Consider the following 19,614-nt stretch of genomic DNA (forward strand, 5'->3'; position numbering starts at 1 on the left):
GATGCCAGATTCCTTTGGGAAATCATCATTTGCAAAAGGTCAGGAGCAAAAGGAGGGGCATTCTTTAGTATACAGTTGCTGCTAATTAGAAACTAAACATCTGTAACCATGTCAGAATTATTTGTATTTGAAAAGAAACATTTATACACAAAAGCCTTTTCGGTAACATAAAACACACTATAACACAAAGTGTGTATGTCAAAGGGGTGGGGGACAGACAGCCCAGGAAGCTTCCGACAAATGACTGTGCTGAGTGAGGTCATTTGCTAATTAAATCTCAAAGCTTTTTCAGAGTATTTTCTTTTCTCCATCAAGTGAATGTTTCTCACTCCCCCAACCCCCAACCCCCCATGGGCCAAAGCAAACATTTGACTGCATTTGCCAGTTACAGATCAAACATTTAATCATTTTAAAGGAAAGATAAGTGAGAAAATGGGTGAGTTGGCAAAACCCAGTCAAAAACCACTGGGAAATCTCTAGCTACCTACTGTAGCCGTAGCCTTCAGTGTCTTCTTATAACATGTTGTAAGGAGAGTTCTTCTCCATCCTGAAAGTGTGTGCTGATTGCCCCACCTGGGACCTACTGTCTTAGGGTAAAAAACGACACAGTGTTTTGACTTACCCTGTACCTCTTTCTTCTGTCTCCCTATTTCCTCCTACCTGCCCTCCTCCCCATGGTGAAATTCTGCTTGCATCGTTACATTTGTACAGAAATTATATCTGTACTTTATTGTTATATTAAGATAAATGTCAGTGATACTTCTGAGGTGTTAGAAACATTTCAGTCATAGGGCTTTGTCTCTACAAGCTAAGCCTAAATGGCCACATGGGCCTAACGGCCCAGATCTTACCAGTAATTTTTTCTTGGACTATTGATTAATTTTGGAAAAAAACAAGAGGCCATCTCTTTCCCCTGCAGAGTCTGCTATCTTCTGATCTTCCTCATTCTTGTCTTGGCATCTAAGACATTTATATAAGTTGAGTTATTTTTTTAATGGGATGCAAGATCATCAAGTCTTGAGAGTTCTAGTCAAGAACTTAGTTAAGCTAGGACTTACCATATTGGGCTCTCCTTTCAAATAAGACTATATCTGTGAAGGCTCTCAAGTGTACAGTTTCAACAAAATGGTTGTGGACTCTTAGGTTCTAAGTGTTTACAAAAAAGTCAAGAGGCCCTTAGATGACCTGCCTTTCCAATGACCTTTGTAGAATCACAAAATACCAATTGTCCATGACTTTCACTTAAGAACTGGCTTCTTTCCAAGCTCTGTCGGTGTGAGTCAGTCCAAGAGGCAAGGATTTGGTGACTCGAGGGTCCATCTCTTGTTCTCGTGACAGTTAAGTTCAGAGGGTGTACTCGGCCATTTATGGCACTCCCCAGTCTGGCCTGACTCACTTCTCAGCCTTCAGTTCCACTGCTATTCATGAGCCTCTGTTTCAACCAGACACAATTAACTATACCTCGAGCATTTCTACCCTTGCTTTATACAGCTGTCCCTGATTGAGACAACTGCCTGGTTTCTTTTGGCATACTTGAATCACACTTGCTTTCCTGACTTCCATCCTTCTCAGTACTACAACCCACAATGCACAACCCACAATTTCATCCTCCTATAGCCATCATGTCAAGATCATTTGCCTATCATTTTTCCAGTACCGCTTTCAGTTATCTTTTCAGATGTACTCCTTATCTTGCCAACCAGCATATTAGGCTCCTCAGAGACAACAGTGACTGTCTTATTTCTTATGGCACTCATCACGGTGCTTTTGTTCATTCTGAGTGCCCAATAAATAGTTGTTTGTTGAGGAGCAACTACCTGTTTATTGTCTTACTCCCAATTCCTATCTGCATTTATTCCTGTGATGGAATCATAGATGTTAATGATGTTTATGAGAAAAGCAAAGTTGCCTGTATAATTAATGACCAAAAAACCAATCATTTGGAATAGGGAGCAACTCCTCCTGCCACCCCAGCCCTTGGATGTCCCAGCCAGAGCTAGATAGAACATCAGCATATACAAAGACACGGATGTGGAAATGAGTATTGAATGGTCTTGTGTTTTTATCTTTTCCCAGATGTGGTTGCTCACCTGCCTACCGCTCCCGTGAAATGGCAGCTCGTGCCTTGGTCCCATTTGTTATGATGGACGACATCCCCGATACCATCCGAACTCTGTTGGCCAAACTCCCCAACTGCACTGACCAGTGTTTCCGGCAAAATCATATTCATGGGACACTTCTCCAGGTAAGTACAGTCACTCTTTCTGACTTCTGTCAAACACAGACACTGTTAGCAGGTGAAGGTTTGTTATACAAGCTTTTCACTTTATCCGTAGAACTTTTTTCTACTGCTGAAAGAACAAGTATTTCCTAGGTGTGCTTTTTTCATCATAAACATGAATGCGGTGTCACACTGTGATTCAGTCAGGCCATCTTTTGCATTAAAACCTAGGTTTTCTGTAGCATGCTTTTCCATTTAGCCTTCCTCTCTGAACCAGGTGGAGTTGTGTCTTTTCCATCAAGTATGCCTGCAGAACATTCTAGGCCACTCCGTGTTCAGGGTGAAGTTGTGAGCATTCCTTGATACACATCAGGGAGCTTAACACCACAGTACATGAAATATCAAACCCTACTTTCCTATTTTCTCTGTGCTATCAATACAAAAGAGACTTTTCTTTCGAATAAATATACAAATTGATTTATTGCTTTTAACTTTCCTTCTAGAAAAGACTCAAGTACAACAAATGATTAAGAAATACACTTCTTATTGAAACTGTCCTTTTTGACCCCTAGCTATAAACTTGGTACTGGTAAGAAGGTCTGCTGTTCACGTGGCTGCTGTAGTCACTCACAGTGGGGCAGGGCTGGGGTGGGATTTAAATATCAGGTCATGCTTCTGATTTGTGAGCAGATTAGAGAGATGGCCTTGAGATCCAAATATATATTCTAAGCTTGAAGTCCACACTGCTGACATCAGAGGCAGTGTGTAGAGTGGTTAAGGCCTGTGATTCTGGATCCAGACTAGTCTAGGTGTCAATTTCAGATTCATCACTCACTACCTGTACATCTGTGTCTTCATTTTTGAACCAAGGATAATAGTAGTGTATACCTCTTAGGGATTTTGTGAAGACTAAATGAATTAATGCATATAAAGTGATTAGAATAGTACTTGGTACATAGCAAGATATATAGTTATTATTGTTATTATCATAGTTTTCATAAGTCTGTGCTATAATGAAAACTGATACTTTTGAACTAATTCCATCTAGGTGAGAATGTAAGATAGACCTATTTTTTGCCTTCCTTCCTTGGTTGTTTTATATATTTATCAAGTATTTGTTGAATGGTTCGTATACACTACTGTGTCACAATCAAAATAGTGACCAAGTCAGTTCTTGCATTGAAGGAGTCGAGGACAAAAAAAAAAACAAAAACAAGGCCAGAAAATGGGCAATTACAATGTAGTATGCCAAGTGCTAGGGGAGCATAGCAGGGTCACCTGACTGGTCCTGGAGAAGTCAGAGAAAGCTTCCCAGAGAAAGTGACATCTAAGAAGAGAGCAGAAGTTAGCCAAGGGAAGGGAGAGAAAGAGTCCTGCCTGCAGAGGGAACAGCGTATAGAAAGGCTCAGACTGGGTGAGAGTCAGCCCATCTGGAAACTGCAGGGTTGGGTGGGACTAAAGTTCTAGGGTGGCAGGTCTCAAACTGGTCTCAGGACCTCTTTACCCTCTTAAAAGTTTCTGAGGAACCCAAGTGGTTTTTGTCTATCAATATTTAATTAGAAACTAAAACAGAAAATAAAACACAAGAACTCACAAGCACACATTCCGTTAGTCATTAGAGAGATGACATCATCACACACCTTGTAGCCTCTGGCAAACTCCACTGTATACTTGTGAGAGACTGAGAATAAAAGAGGAAAGTAATGTCTAGTGTCATTTTGAAAATAGTTTAATCTTGCAGATCTCCTGAAAAGATTGTGCAACTCCCAAGGGTCCCAGACCAGATGGTCTGGTCTCCGTTATATGCATTATGGATCATTGGTGGTTTCTTTAATACAAGCTCTTAAGCACTCATCTCCCTTGGTCCTCACTATATCCCTGTGATGAAGAGAGGGGTTGGGGTTGTTATCTTAGTTATAAAGATGGGACCCTGAGGCCCATACAATTGTGTCAGACTCCACTGCTTCTTTGAAGGGAAAGGGCCTGCAGTAATGAGTAATGCAGAACAGGCTTTTCAGAGATAGGGGATGCAGCTGAGTTAGAAGGAAGGCTCGGATTGTCGGGCGGCATCAGCCGTCAGATTTTCTTTATTGAAGATCCACTCTTGGCCGAACTTAGAAGTAGTGAGGTTGGAATTGTTTCTTTGGCTCTTTCACCAATTGTACAAATGGGCCTCCCAGACTCGTTCCCCATACACACCACTAAAAGGTCTGGCTTGTGTTTCACCAGTCTGCCCAGCCACAAAATACGGTCTTTTTCTCGCAGGGCTGCCTTTGATATTCTCAAAGTTACTTCTTCTGCTACATAATATGTGAAACACTGTGGGAAGGTAAAAACCCTCTAACTCTGGGGTGGTTGTGACTATTCCTCTTGTTCCTGAGTGTTGGGGAGATGAAGGGCTTGTTGGAAAAAACAACAACCATATCGTGCTGGGTATTGTGTTTGTGTTTGTCAAACAGATTCCTGTCTTTACCAAGATTGGCTTATACCCTGGTTGAAAAAAAGAAGTCAAAGGCCTGTGGAAATCTTTTTGTCATGTCTATTCGGGTGTCTCATCTGTGTTGTAATAGTTCTGTTTCACCCTGTTGTTCTTTGTGGGGAAAGCATAAGGGGTTAAGACAGGGAGGGCTCTTTTTCTCTTTTCCTTCTGTAGTTTATAGATTCCTTTTCTGCATAAAGCTACCTTTGAAATCAGTAAAAGACCTGCACCTGGAAAAGAGATGTTAGGGGTTGAAAGGAATAGTAATCTCCATGGGACTTTCAGAGCCAGCTAAGTAAATAGAAAGTTGTTATTTTTTTCAGAAGCAGGAAATCATTTTGTAATCAGAAAACAAATTCTTTCACAGAACATTTTCTTGAATTATACATTTTGACTTCTTTGAAAAATGTTTACATAAATATATCAAACCTTGGAGTATTTCTGTAGTACTATACCTTGAAAACGAGAAATGTGCTGATCTCTGAATTTTCGGGGACTATGGAAGAAAGACTCAAATTATAGGACATGCAAAAAAGGAAAGAACATGTGGGATTTGTTTCTTAATCATTTTAAAAACCAGAGGCTCATAATTGCCATGTTGAAATGGATGGAAGTAATGCACATCAGAAAAGGTGAGATTATCCTGCAGGTTCACGAGAGCCAGTGGTAAATGACATTATATCTCAGTAAAGGCTAGATAAGAGACACGGACGGTACCTCATTTGGGAGCAGCACTGGCAGGGCTTCCCTGTCTTTTAAGTAGAATTAAACGTCTGTTTTTGTTGCCAAAATTCTTCATGTTGGGGACTTGATGTTATTACAAGGTTACTTATCACTCCCAAGAAATCGAGTTAGAGTTCAAAAAGTTCTCTTGTACTGAGGAAGAGTTTGGCCAACAATCATGAGGAAAGATTTATTCTGATTCTTGGGTACTTAACTCATCTTTTGGTGTTTCCTAAGGAAACATATACCATTTGAAGTAAAAATTTGAATTCTGAGTTTTTTCATTTCCTGCCCAATTTGGTTATTTTTCCTATTGTACAGACATATAAAAGCTGATCCCTGCTCTTTCCTTAATTAAGCTCTTTTTTTTAAAAATATTTTCTCATATAACTTTTTCTTTGATCCATGGCTATGTAGAGATGTGTTTCTTTTTTTTTAAGTTTATTTATTATTTATTTTTGGCTGTGTTGGGTCTTCGCTTCTGTGCGAGGGCTTTCTCTAGTTGCGGCGAGTGGGGGCCATTCTTCATCGCGGTGCGCGGGCCTCTCACTGTCGCGGCCTCTCTTGTTGCGGAGCACAGGCTCCAGACGCGCAGGCTCAGCAATTGTGGCTCACGGGCCTAGTTGCTCCGCGGCATGTGGGATCTTCCCAGACCAGGGCTCGAACCCGTGTCCCCTGCATTGGCAGGCAGATTCTCAACCACTGCGCCACCAGGGAAGCCCCTAAGCTCTTTTATTTGGGTAAGATTAAGTGGGCAGTTGAGGAAAGTTAGCTGCTATTAGAGCAGGAAAAGCACTTCTGCATTTATGTGTACATTCTAGACAAAGGTATTCTTTTTTTCTTCAGTTAATCCAAATAATCACCACAGTTTTACACATCCCTTTCCTGGTATTAAATTTTCTCCATTTTTTACCAGCAGAATCTGTCGAACACTTTGTTTAATTCTTTTATTCCAGGGCCCCAAATTTGGAGCCTTGATTTCTGCACTTTAAGAATTCTGGGTTAAAAAGATTCCACTTTTCTGGCTGTGGAGTGGAGTAGCATTGCTGCATCCGTCCTTGGGTTGATGTGAAATATTAGCCAGGGATGGGCTTCAGATAGCCTAGGCCCACGCACTTAGAAAGTTTGCCATGAGAGAAGTAAAATGAACATTTTGAGCACCTCTTGTATTCCATATGAATTGCACATGCGATTTCATTAATCCTCCCAGCAACCCAGCAAGATAGGCATTATTCTCTCCCTCTCTCTCTCTTTTTCACACACACACACACACACACACACAACATTCTCTCTGTGTTTCTGATGAGGAAATTGAGGTGAGCCTGGCAGAGTGACTTGAGTAAAGTCACAGAGGTAGTCAGGGGTAGAGAGAAGACATTAAAGCCTGCACTCCTTTTCTCTTTAGAAATTGTTGCGTCCCTAATAGTTTATGTGAATAACTACTTTTTATGCCTAGGGAAACCAAATCAAGAATCCATCTTTGTTTTAATCCCTTGTCACTCAGTCTCCTTAAATCTAATTTGACATGATACTACAACATTGGAAACAAAGAAGTCCATCCATATTATAAAGAGGGACAGAGGAAGCCGGTGAAACCCTGCAAAGCTACAACTGGTAAAAGACCTTTAAAAGTACTTATTGTACCTTCCTTCCCTCTGCTTGTCTCTTTCTCGTCATTTCTCTTTGGTCTCCCATTTAATACTCCTAACCTGGAACTATGGAATCCTCTCTTGGGACCTAGGTCATAACCAAGTTCACAGTTGCCACACCTTCTGTCATCCTTAAGGGTGTGACAAAACCTATCAAACATGGGCAACCATAGGAATCGTAGGTCCTAGGCCTGGGAGCTGCTGGGACTGTGAAAAAGTGGTCAAGATTGAATTCAGTTCACACTGTGGAATGCCTACCCTGTTCTAGGCTCAGTGAAAACATGAGTTTGCCTTTAAGGCTTTTACCTCCCAGTATGGGGGAGCTGTGGGTTAGAAGCCAAGTGAGCCGCTTAAACCCTTGGGGACCAGGGAGCATATGAATAACAGAAAGGAAGACCAGGCAAAAGATGAACACATCAGTCATAAAAGGAAACTGAAGCTAAGGCCCTTTCTGCTTTAGTCTGTAACATCCTGATATGCTCTGTGTTAGGGCTTGTGTTAGGGTCTTTATGAGGATGGGTATAGGGGTGCTGGGCTGGGAGGGACAGCATGAGGACAAACATAGAGGTAGATCTTGGTATTACCTTTGTGGAAAAGAAAAGCAGAACACCAGGAAAGAAATAAAGACAGGCCAGTTTGGCCAGCTAGTTGTCTGAAGGAATCACTGTTCAGGAAACAGGACTAAGACCAACCACCCTTTACTGTCTGCTGTAGAGAGAAGCAGTGGAAACAAATAGAAAATGAGTGATGGAGGGGTCCTTAAGTATAAATTCTACTGGAGTTTTCTAAATAAGGAAGAGAATGTTTTTAGAAAAAATATTTTTTACTAATATTGTTGCGCCAAAACCTGTAAGTATAATTTAAAAGAATGATCAATTCCATCTTTTTAAAATGTGACCATATAAAACAGCACCTTATGCTTGAAGAATTTTAGTATCTTTTTCATATTTCTTAAAAGTATAGAATTGTGAAACATAAAGTAAAAATTTGCTCAAGCTGTCCAGAAATGGAACATTCCTTGACAGATTCCATTTGGTGACCTAAGCTTGGCCTATCTCTGTTGTTTATTTTCTATTCAGAAAATATAATTTCAGAATGGAAAATAAAAAACAAAAGCATGAAATTATGCTGATGTTGTAAATTGTAAATGGATGGCTGGTCAGTGTGCTTTTTTTTCTGGAATGAGTCATAAAGGCTCACTCTTGTCACTAGTGGCCAGATTTACTCGTTCTTTCTGAGGACTGTGTTCCTGTGAAAGGAGAAAAATCTAAGTTGTCAGCAAGGTCCCCAGTCCAAGGAGGGCTAAGGCAGAGTTTCTCCCGTGGCACGGCTGTAGATGTGTCAAGTATTTATTGAATCCTTCAGCTCTCGGGGAGTCTATGAGTGGGGCCTTAAGGGGCTGGAGGCTCCAGGCAATCACCTGCAGCATCTCTTTATCCCAGAGTGCCAAAGGAGGATTATATTCTGTGTGTTCCTTGACGTGAAAAGGATTGGGAAGCACTGGGCCCTTAAATAAAAAAATAAATAAATGAAGAGAAAAGTAGACCTTGTTAAATCTTACCTTTTGGCAATATATTTCTCTCTGGCAATATATTTCTATCTGGATATAAGCCCAGAAAAGTCATTTTTAATTAAAGTGCTTCTCTTGAAGATGAATTAATCCCTTCCTTATAAATATCGAAAGGCTTTTATTTGGTGTGTGTTACTTCGGGAGCTTGCCCTGGGTGTGGGAGACAGCTTTTAGACAGCTGCCAGGTTCAGAGCATTGACTGTAGTGCACCTTCACCATCACTCACCAGTGTCCTACTGCTGTTTTGTGAGGCTCTGAACTCATAGTATCAGCCAGGGGTGTGTAGAGTCCAGAGATTTGTCAGTGGCTGTATCCCCAGGCTTTTGTTACTATTTGGAATTAGAGTAGGGGAAGTAATAGTAGAAAAGAGTATATGTATAGGGATTTCCCTGGTGGCGTAGTGGCTGGGAGTCTGCCTGCCAATGCAGGGGACATGGGTTCGATCCCTGGCCCAGGAAGATCCCACATGCCGCTGAGCAACTAAGCCCATGCGCCACAACTACTGAGCCTGCGCTCTAGAGCCTGCGAGCCACGACTGCTGAAGTCCGCGCACCCTAGAGCCTGAGCTCCACAACAAGAGAAGCCACCACAATGAGAAGCCCGTGCACCACAGCAAAGAGTAGCCCCTGCTCGCCGCAACTAGAGAAAGCCCGTGAGTAGCAACAAAGACTCAACACAGCCAAAAATAAAATAAATAAAATAAATAAATTATGACTCCGGCATATAGTAAGTGTTCAGTGCACATTAATTGCTATTGTTACTGCTTGGTGTTGCTGCTGCTGCCACCATCACCACCACCCTCATAGGGGTTTATGATCCAAAAACGTGAGGACCACTGATGCAGATGGTGAGTGAAGGATTTTGAGCTACAGAAAGCTGTGCTTTAGAAAAATTAATGTTGTGTTGAAATAGTAATGTAAGAATCTCTACTGATACGTGAGTGTGTGCGTAAGAGAGGAATAAGTTGATTTTCAGCAATTTTTACTTTATGTGTTAGCATGCTTCACAAAGACGTTCCTCTGATCACTCAGTGTTCTCTACCTTCCAGTAGGTCATATTGAAGATTATAAGAACTGAGATTAGTTCTGATTTTTAAGGGTTGAGTTCCTGCCTATCAGGTTGTTATTCCTTGCACCTGTTTTGTTTTGAATTACACCCCCTCCCCCAGACCCCATCGGAAACCCGATGAATCAGGAAAGAAACACTGTCACACTGTCCCAAACAAAGGAGTCCTTTACCTTTAGAAGGGGAAAATTTGAAGTTCATAAAGTGAAAGGGAAATACAGGATCCTCCTACGTAGATTAATCTAGCACTTTTCCGAGTTCACCTTTCATCTTGGAAAACACACTTTCCATCCCCTCCCAGCCTTATTGTTTGAGACTTTTTATGACAGAAGATAATTCTGAATGTTCTTAAAAACACAACAAAACAAAACATTGCTGTGGGCACACTAGCAAGCTTCTGTCGTTTCCCAGAATTCCTATAAAATATCTGATGGTGTGTGGTCCCATCCTGTGATGCGATTCGTTTGGCGGGCCTCCATCCCATGAAGACAGCATTATTTGTCGTTTGTTTTTGGCTCTGCCAATCTAATAGGCAAAAGGGACACCTCATTGTTTCCGTGAGGGAAGCATTTTTGAGCTCGCAGAGCACATGTACTTGTTGCATAGCCCTGGGTTTCGTTTAGAGCACCCAGTGTATTTCAGTTACTGAGGACTCAGTTGGCTGTTCAAAAGCACTGTGGTTGCGAATAGCCAGACAATATGACAGCCACCTTAGAGGCCTGAAGGAAAATCAGTCCCGGGCCTAAAGGAAATAAACAATAAAAGTCTTTCTATTTTAAACCATGTTATTGTTCACCACATTCTTATATTTCTCCGTACAGTTGACTCTTGAACAACGCGGGGTTGGGGTGCCGACAGCTGTGCAGTGGGAAATCCACACATAACTTTTGACTCGCCACCACTTAACTACTTAATAGCCTGCTGTTGACTGGAAGCCTTAATGATAACATGGACAGTCAAGTAACACATATTTTATAGATGTATTATATACTTTATTCTTGAGTAATCTAGAAAAAAGAAAAAATTATTAAGAAATCATAAGGAAGAGAAAATGCATTTACAATTACTGTACTGTATGTATCAACACCATAAAGTTTAGTCTGTTTACAAATGAATATTCCGTCAGTACCTACATCAATATTGTCTTCTATGATACGAACCACTGTAGATGTTATATATATTACTAACACTAGACATTAAAAATGAAAAGATAAATGTGAAAAAGAAATATTTATTTTCAGGTATAATGATTCATGCATTGATAACAAAGAAGCAGCAATATGATTGCTTTATGGTAGCCTAGCCTATACACTATAAAAACTTTATGACCTACAGTATTAAAGACATATTCACAATACAGTATCAGAAACTTTGTTACATTTTTAAAAACTACTTACCTGTGATAATAAGCTGATACTCAGTTTCTCCAATTACTAGAGAGAAAGGTATACCATAGTATGATAATGTAATTCTTTGAAAGCAAAGTTATAAAACGGTAAGAAAACTAGCACACTCTTAATGTTAAATATCACTCACCTTATGCCTATGTAAGGATAGGCTGTCCACTTCAGTACAAGTCTTACACACCATGTTCTACATGCATATTGTTGTATATTTATTGAAAAAAATCTGCATATAAGTGGGCCCACAGAGTTCCAACCCATGTTGTTCAAGGGTCAACTGTACTGTGTATCTGCATCCCCTCCTCCCTGTCCTTCCATGGCAGGGTTTCTCAACCTCAACACTGTTGACCTCTGGGGCCTGGTAATTCTTTGTTGTGGGGTCTGTACTTTGCATTGTAATATATTTGGTAACATCTCCCCAGCAGATGCCTGTAGTACCCACCCCCCCTTTTGTGACAACAAAAAATGTCTCCAGACATTTCCACATGTCCCTCAGGGGCACAGTCATCCGTGGTTGAGAACGTTTGTTCCATGGTACCTGTGGATTCTCTCCATGATCCTGTGTGGACAAGGGGTGATGCAGCTCTTTTAAAATACCGACGGCCATGACAGAAACCCTCCCTGACCCATGAACAAATTGTGGCTCAACAAACTACAGTGTGCTGTGCATGGGAATAAAGGATTAGGAGGGGGATATAAAACTCAGGCCGGAAATCTCAAAGGAAGCACTTTTCTTCCCTTTCTCTCCTTCTCTCCCTTCTCTCTTTCTCTCTGCTGGGAAGATGCTGTGAACATTTAAGCCAGCTTGCTTTCAGAATCCCAGCTCTTTATAGTTTGCTTCATGGCCCTGTCTCGACGTGCCTCTGATCCCCTTGCAGTGTGTAGTTGAAACTCATTCCTGCCCTCCCCAGACTCAGGGAGCACAATAAAATTCTAGGGGTGCTTTGGAAAATAACACATAATTGGAATTTTCGCACTTTTACTTTAAGTGCTTTGCTGTCTATTTCATTGAGTCTCTCTTGGGCAGGGGGCAAGAGGCTGTGTGGAAAAGCCTTCCCTAGGGAACAGAGGTTCTCTAAAAACTTAACCCAGGACATCAAAATTTTAATTTTGAGTTAAACATAAAGCTTTATCCAGATCCTCAAATTCAGACCTCAAAAAGGAAACTGGAAGATAAATCTAGATGCGGGTGGGATTTCCCTGGTGGTGCAGTGGTTAAGAACCCGCCTGCCAGTGGAGGGGACACAGGTTCAAGCCCTGGTCTGGGAAGATCCCACATGCCGTGAAGCAGCTAACCCCCTGCGCCACAACTACTGAGCCCACGTGCCACAACTACTGAAGCCCACATGCCTAGAGCCCATGCTCCACAACAAGAGAAGCCTGCGCACCGCAAGGTAGAGTAGCCCCTGCTCACCACAACTAGAGAAACCCCACGTGCAGCAACGAAGACCCAATGCAGCCAAAAATTAAAAAAATAAAAAATAAAATAAAATAAAAATAAATTAATTAATTTAAAAAATCTAGATGAGCGTGCTAAAAATATATGGTGAAGATAGTAATTATATTAATTTTATTGTTAAAAGGCTTTCAGATACTGTGTATGGCTCAGATACGTAAATGTCTAGAAAGCCAGTAGTAAATTTGTGACTTGACACTCAAAAATGTTTCAGTATATAAAAAAAATTAGAGTTTTTAAAGCACACCCTTAACATAACTCTTTTAGACAGTGTCATATAATTCTTATGCGTGCTTTTCTTAGTCTGGTTAGAAGGATAACTACAGATATTAAAATGGAGTCTTTCTGGTTTTGTTAAAGGCATATATTTGAAAAAATAAGCAAATTAAATCTTAATTGAATTTCTGTTGTAACTGTCAATAACAAGCATTTTCTATATCTTCTCTTCACACTAGGAGATTTGGAGGGTTGATAATTAAGGTAAAAATTTGCACTTGTGAATATTTTGATAAATTTTTTTTTCTTCTAAATTTTGCATAGTTAATTTATCAGTCACCCTAATTATCAGTAATTAAATTAGTTATAGATTTTGACATTAAAATATAAAGAATTAGTAAGAATACATAACCAAGCTCATGTTGTCCTTAGAACAAACATATGGGCAGTGGTAGTCTCTTCCCTGTTTTCATTAAGAAACCCATTCAGGTAGACCACTGTTTAATTCCTGTTGCTATTGAAATGCACATTCATTGACATCCATTCCCCCAAGTGTCTTATGATTTTGCAAAACTACTTTGGATAATGAATTCCACCAAGGTCATCTGCAGTGTTTTCCCTGTCTGAATTGGTAAGAAGGAAAAGATAGTCCATTTGCCTTTCTTTATTTTTTTCAGCTTTATTAAGATATAATTGACATATAGCATTGTGTAAGTTTAAGATATACAATGTGATGATTTGATATATGCATATATTGCAAAATGATTACCACATTAAGGTTAGTTAACATATCCATAACCTGACATAGTTATAGTTTTGTGTTATGTTTGATTAGAACTTTTTAGGTCTACTCTCTTAGCAACTTTCAAACATATAATACTGTATTGTTAACTACAGTCACCATGTCCTACAGTACATTTCCAGACCTCATTTATGTTATAACTGGAAGTTTCTATCCTTTTCTTTAAATAAATTTCTTTCTTTATTTTTGGCTGCATTGCGTGTTCGTTGCTGCACGCGGGCTTTCTCTAGTTGCGGCGAGCAGGGGCTACTCTTCATTGAGGTGCATGGGCTTCTCATCATGGTGGCTTCTCTTGTTGCGGAGCTCGGGCTCTAGGCACGAGGGCTTCAGTAGTTGTGGTGTGCGGGCTCAGTAGTTGTGGCATGCAGGCTCAGTAGTTGTGGCACACGGGCTTAGTTGCTCCATGGCACGTGAGATCTTCCCGGACCAGGGCTTGAACCCGTGTCCCCTGCACTGACAGGTGGATTGTTAACCACTGCGCCACCAGGGAAGTCCTGGAAGTTTGTGTCCTTTGATCACCTTCACTCATGCCCACCCCTGCCACTACAACCACTAATCTGCTGTTTCTACAAGTTCGGTTTTTTTTAGATTCCAGGTATAAATGAGATCATACAATATTGTCTTTCTCTAACTTGCCTCATTTAGAATAATGCCCTCAAGGTCCATCCATGTGGACCTTGCCAGTGGTAGCATTTCCTTCCTTTTTTATGGTTGAAGAGCATTACATTGTGTGTGTGTGTGTGTGTGTGTGTGTGTGTGTGTCTCAAATTTTCTTTATCCATTTGTCCATTGATAGACACTTCGGTTGTTTCCATGTCATGGCTATTGTATCATAAAGCTACAGTGAACATGGGGGTGCAGATATCTCCTTGAGATAGTGATTTCCTTTCCTTCAGATATATACCCGAAAGTAAAATTGCTGTAGTTGTACTTTTAATTTCTTGAGGAACCTCCATACTGTTTTCCATGGTGGCTATACCAATTTACATTCCCATCAACAGTGCATAAGGGTTCCCTTTTCTCTAAATCCTCGCCAGCATTTGTTATCTCATCTTTTTGATAATAACCATTCCCTGATGTTGAACTCTTTTTCATGTACCTGTTGGCCATTTGAATATCTTCTTTGGAAAAAATGTCTATTCAGATCCTTTGCCCATTTTTAAATTGGATTATTTGTTTTTTTGCTACTGAATTGTGAATTTCTTACATATTTTGGAATTAACCCCTTATCAGATGTGCAGTTTGCAAATATTTTCTCCCGTTCCTTAGACTGCCTTTTCATTTTGTTGATTGTTTCTTCTGCTGTGCAGAAGCTTTTTTTTTTTCCTTATTATTATTGTTATTTTTCTGGCTGCGTCAGGTCTTAGTTGCGGCACACGGGATCTTCGCTGAGGCATGCAGGGTCTTTCATTATGGTGTATGGTCTCTTCATTGCAGCGCTCAGGCTTCTCTCTAGTTGAGGCGTGTGGGTTTTCTCTCTCTAGTTGTGGTACATGGGCTCCAGGGCATGTGGGCTCTGTAGTTGTGGCACTCGGGCTCCAGAGTGCATGGGCTCTGTTGTTTGCAGCACGCAGCCTCTCTCATTGAGGCATGCAAGCTCAATAGTTGTGGCGTGCCGGCTTAGTTGCCCCGCGGCATGTGGGATCTTAGTTCCCTGACCAGGGATCAAACCCGCGTCCCTTGCATTGGAAGGAGGATTCTTTACCACTGGACAGCCAGGGAAGTCCTGAAGCTTTTTAATTTGATGAAGTTCCACTTGTTTATTTTTGCTGCCATTGCTTGTGCTTTTGGTGTCATATCCCTAAGATTATTGCTATGACCACTGTCAAGGAACTTTTTCCCTATGTTTTCTTCTAGAAGTTTTATGGTCTTAAGTTTAAGTCTTAATACATTTTGAGCTAATTTTTGTGAGTGGTGTAAGATTAGGAGTTCAGTTTCGTTCTTTTGCATGTGAATATCTAGTTTTCCTACCACAATTTGTTGACTAGACTACCTTTTCTCCATTGAGTGTTCTTGGTTCCCTTGTCAAATACTAGTTGACCATATATGCAAAGGTTTATATCTGGGCTCTGGATTTTGTTTCATTGGTCGATGTGTCTGTTTTTATGCCAGTACCATACTGTTTTGATTACTTTGTCTCTGTAATATAGTTTGAAATTGGGAATTGTGATGCCTCCAGATTCCCCCCCCCCCAACCGGGATTACTTTGACTATTCAGGGTCTTTTATGGTTCCATATGAATTTTATTTTTTTGTTTTTTTTCTATTTCTGCAACAACAACAAAATATGCATTGAAATCTTGATAGGGATTGCATTGAATCTATAGATAGCTTTGGATAGTATGGACATTTTAACAATATTAATTCTTCCAATCCATGAACATGGGATACCTTTCCATTTATTTGTGTCTTCTTTAATTTTTTTTTCACCAATGTCTTAGAGTTTTCAGTGTATAGCTCTTTCATTTCCTTGGCTAAATTTATTCCTGTGTATTTTGTTTTCAATGCTATTGTAAATGGGATTGTTTATTTCTTTTTCAGATAATTCATTGTTAGCAGATAAGCACAACCGATTTTCGTGTGTTGATTTTGTATCTTGCAATTTTACTGAGTTTGTTTAATTGGTTCTAACAGGTTTTCTTTTTCTATATATAAGATCATGTCATCTGCAAACAGAGATAATTTTACTTCTTCTTTTCCAATTCAGATGCCTTTTATTTCCTTTTCTTGCCTGATTGCTCTGGCTAGGGCTACTAGTACAAGATATAGATCATTAGGTTTCATCTTCGCTCTAGTGCATCCTATGTTGAATAGGAGTGGTGAGAGCAGGCACCCTTGTCTTGGCCCTGATCTTAGAGGAAAAGCTTTCAACCTTTCATTATTGAGTATGATGTTACCTGTGGGCTTGTCGTAGATGGCCTTTATTATGTTGAGGTACATTCCTTCTATACCCACTTTGTTGAGAGTTTTTATTGTGAATGGATGTTGAATTTTGTCAAAGCATTTTCTATATTTATTAAGATGATCATATGATTTTTATCTTCTATTTTGTTAATATGATATATCACATTTATTATATAAGTTGAGCCATCCTTGCATCTCAGAGATGAATTCCACTTGATTATGGTGTATGATTTTTTAAGAATATTTATTTATTTATTTATTTGGCTGTGCTGGGCCTTAGTTGTGGCATGTGATGTGGGATCTTTTAGTTGCAGCACGTGGGATCTTTAGATGTGGCGTGCAGGATCTTTTAGTTGTGGCGTGCAAACTCTTAGTTGCAGCATGTGGGATCTAGTTCCCTGACCAGGGATCAAACCCGGGCCCCTTGCATTGGGAGCATGGAGTCTTAGCCACTGGACCACCAGGGAAGTCCCTATGATGTATGATTTTTCAATGTGCTGTAGAATTTGGTTTAATAGTATTTTGTTGAGTATTTTTGCATCTGTATTGATCAGGGATATTGGCCTGTAGTTTTATATTTTTGTTTTAGTTTTTCTTGTAGTGTTCTTATCTGGCTTTGGTATCAGGGTAAGCTGGTCTCGTAAAATGAGTTTGGGAGTGTTCCCTCCTCTTCAGTTTTTTGGGAAGAGTTTGAGAAGGATTGATTTAAGTAGAATTCACCAGTGAATCCATCTGTCCTGTTATTTTCTTTGTTGGGAGGTTTTTTTATTACTTATTCAATCTCCTTATTAATTAGTGGTCTGTTCAGATTTTATGTTTCTTTCTCATTCAGTCTTGGTAGGTTCTTATGCATATTTCTAGGAATTTATCCATTTCTTCTGGGTTGGCCAATTTGGTGGTGTACAGTTGTTCATACAAATGCCTTTCTTCTTTGCCTTGTTTATTACTGTGTTCCATTAGACCCTTAGATAATAATGCATTTATTCAACAAAATTATGTATGCATCTAGCTCCTAGAGCAGTGCTGACCATTCTGACTTTCTGGCTACCCGGGGAACCCCCCTCCCACCCCATATCTCATACTTGAACCTTTACTTTAACCTCTTAGATCATTAGATTTCATCTTTGCCCTTGTGCGTCATCTGTGTTGCTTTTCCCAATTAATAGTTCTGTCTTAATGTAATAGTAGTTGAGAGGGGAACGAAACCTCTGGAGTAAGACTGTCTGGGTTCAAATGCCAGCTCCACTGCCCACTTAGATTTCTTAGCCTTCATTCCTTCCTCTGTAAAAAGAGAAACAATTTTCTGGGGATAGCTGTGAAAATTAGGAAAAACAGAGCCCTCTAATGGTTACTGATCTTCTGTCTCCATAAGAGGACAGGGGGGTGGGGTGGATGTTCTTTAGAGCAGGAGGGGGCTCTTTTGAAACTATTCTAAAGCCTCATTGGTTGTGACCGCCTCTGTGTGCAGGTGAGTTTCGTGATCACTCTTTTTTTTAAATAAATTTATTTATTTATTTATTTATTTTTGGCTGTGTTGGGTCTTCGTTTCTGTGCGAGGGCTTTCTCCAGTTGTGGCAAGCGGGGGCCACACTTCATTGCGGTGTGCGGGCCTCTCACTGTCGCGGCCTCTCCCGTTGTGGAGCACAGGCTCCAGACGCGCAGGCTCAGTAGTTGTGGCTCACGGGCCTAGCCGCTGTGCGGCATGTGGGATCTTCCCGGACCGGGGCACGAACCCGTGTCCCCTGCATTGGCAGGCGGATTCCCAACCACTGCACCACCAGGGAAGCCCTCATGATCACTCTTGAGTGTGGCATGCTGTCAGGGATTCCTAGCAAGGCTAAATCTCCAGATTCCAGACATTCACTTTTTTTGCCAAATGAAGGTAGACTGTTGCCTTCCTGCTTCATCCTCTACTTTCTTTTCTTATTAATAAAGGGAATGTGTGTTATATACTTGAATTAATGGCACTCTTGAGCAGTTGTTAGGTATGTACAGGTGTCAGATGTTTTATTCACATTGCATAGGTAGGCCTCTCTTTTCACTAGGATCTTGGTCATTCTCCTGCTTGGCGATGCCTTTTTAAACTCAGCAAAGTGAAATTTCTGATGAGGGGGACGTTTTTCATTAACTTCCTAAGAATCGTATTTCCGAAAAGGGGACTAAAATTGTTTGGAGTTATTTTTTTATATCAAATGGATTTAATATGTTTTTTTTAATTGTGACTTTGAAGAGTTTATAAGTGCCAGAAAATTCCATCACCTTTGTTAAACTTCAAAGAGATCAGAATAATTAACATCTTAAATGTGCTGTTTGACATTTTTTTCCCCCTTATTCATTATTTAAGCCTTTAAAAAGTATCTTTATTTCATGTAGATGGTAAGACAGGTTTTACTTGTAAGTTTAAGTCAGTTTATAGCATGTAGACATTATGCCTTTCCTTCTTGGATTACAGGATATATAGTAATTTTTATATCTAACATGTTGTTTCTAAAATGCAGTTTTAGTTTCAGTTTCCTGTTTTATAATTGATATTTTCAAGTATATGAGACATTTACTAGTCCAATTAAACTGTTCTTTTTATACTGGAAAGCGGTATTCATTGATCAGTCTGTTTGAGAGAAAATTTAGTCATTAGGTTTGATTTTTCAAGTGTTTATTTAGAGCACAGAGTTATAGGGCAGTAGTTTACATTAAAATTTATGATTGAACATACACTTAGGTGTGTGTATATATGCATTTAGAATTAAGGTGTTGGAAATTTGAGTCCATATTCTCATAGTGAGTTAGAGATGCAGTGCAATCCATGCCCACCAAATCAAAACAAGGTGGTAGATTCTGAAGAAGATCAATACCAGTGCCCTTCAGCCTGTAATCTCTAAGCAGTGGTGAAGGTTCTGCTCATGCAGCCTACTCTTCCCCAGGACCTTCACAGCCTCATTAAAGAAGGAGGACCATATTGTTTTGCAAGTGTGTCTTCAAGATCATGATTTCACCTATTCTGGATAAATGTATGATTTACTTTGTTAATCTTCCTTTGTCCTAGCTTTTCCTTCTTTGTTGTTTCTCTAATTTTTACTTTTTCTCCCTCTAGAAGGAAAGCACAGAGTAAGTAGAGGTACACAATTGC

The 19,614-nt window shown here is 40.1% G+C and overlaps 1 protein-coding gene across 2 annotated transcripts in view; it reads left to right on the forward strand.

Moving 5' to 3' along the window:
- THADA (THADA armadillo repeat containing) overlaps positions 1–19,614 on the forward strand; it is a 314,299-nt gene that overhangs the window by 161,790 nt on the left and 132,895 nt on the right. For both annotated transcript variants that reach the window (XM_057557813.1, XM_057557812.1), the window contains exon 29: positions 2,077–2,245. In XM_057557813.1, the coding sequence (XP_057413796.1) occupies positions 2,077–2,245 (169 nt within the window). The remainder of the gene's footprint in view (positions 1–2,076; positions 2,246–19,614) is intronic.

This window comes from Balaenoptera acutorostrata, chromosome 12 (genome assembly GCF_949987535.1).
Source record: "Balaenoptera acutorostrata chromosome 12, mBalAcu1.1, whole genome shotgun sequence".
NCBI lineage: Eukaryota > Metazoa > Chordata > Mammalia > Artiodactyla > Balaenopteridae > Balaenoptera > Balaenoptera acutorostrata.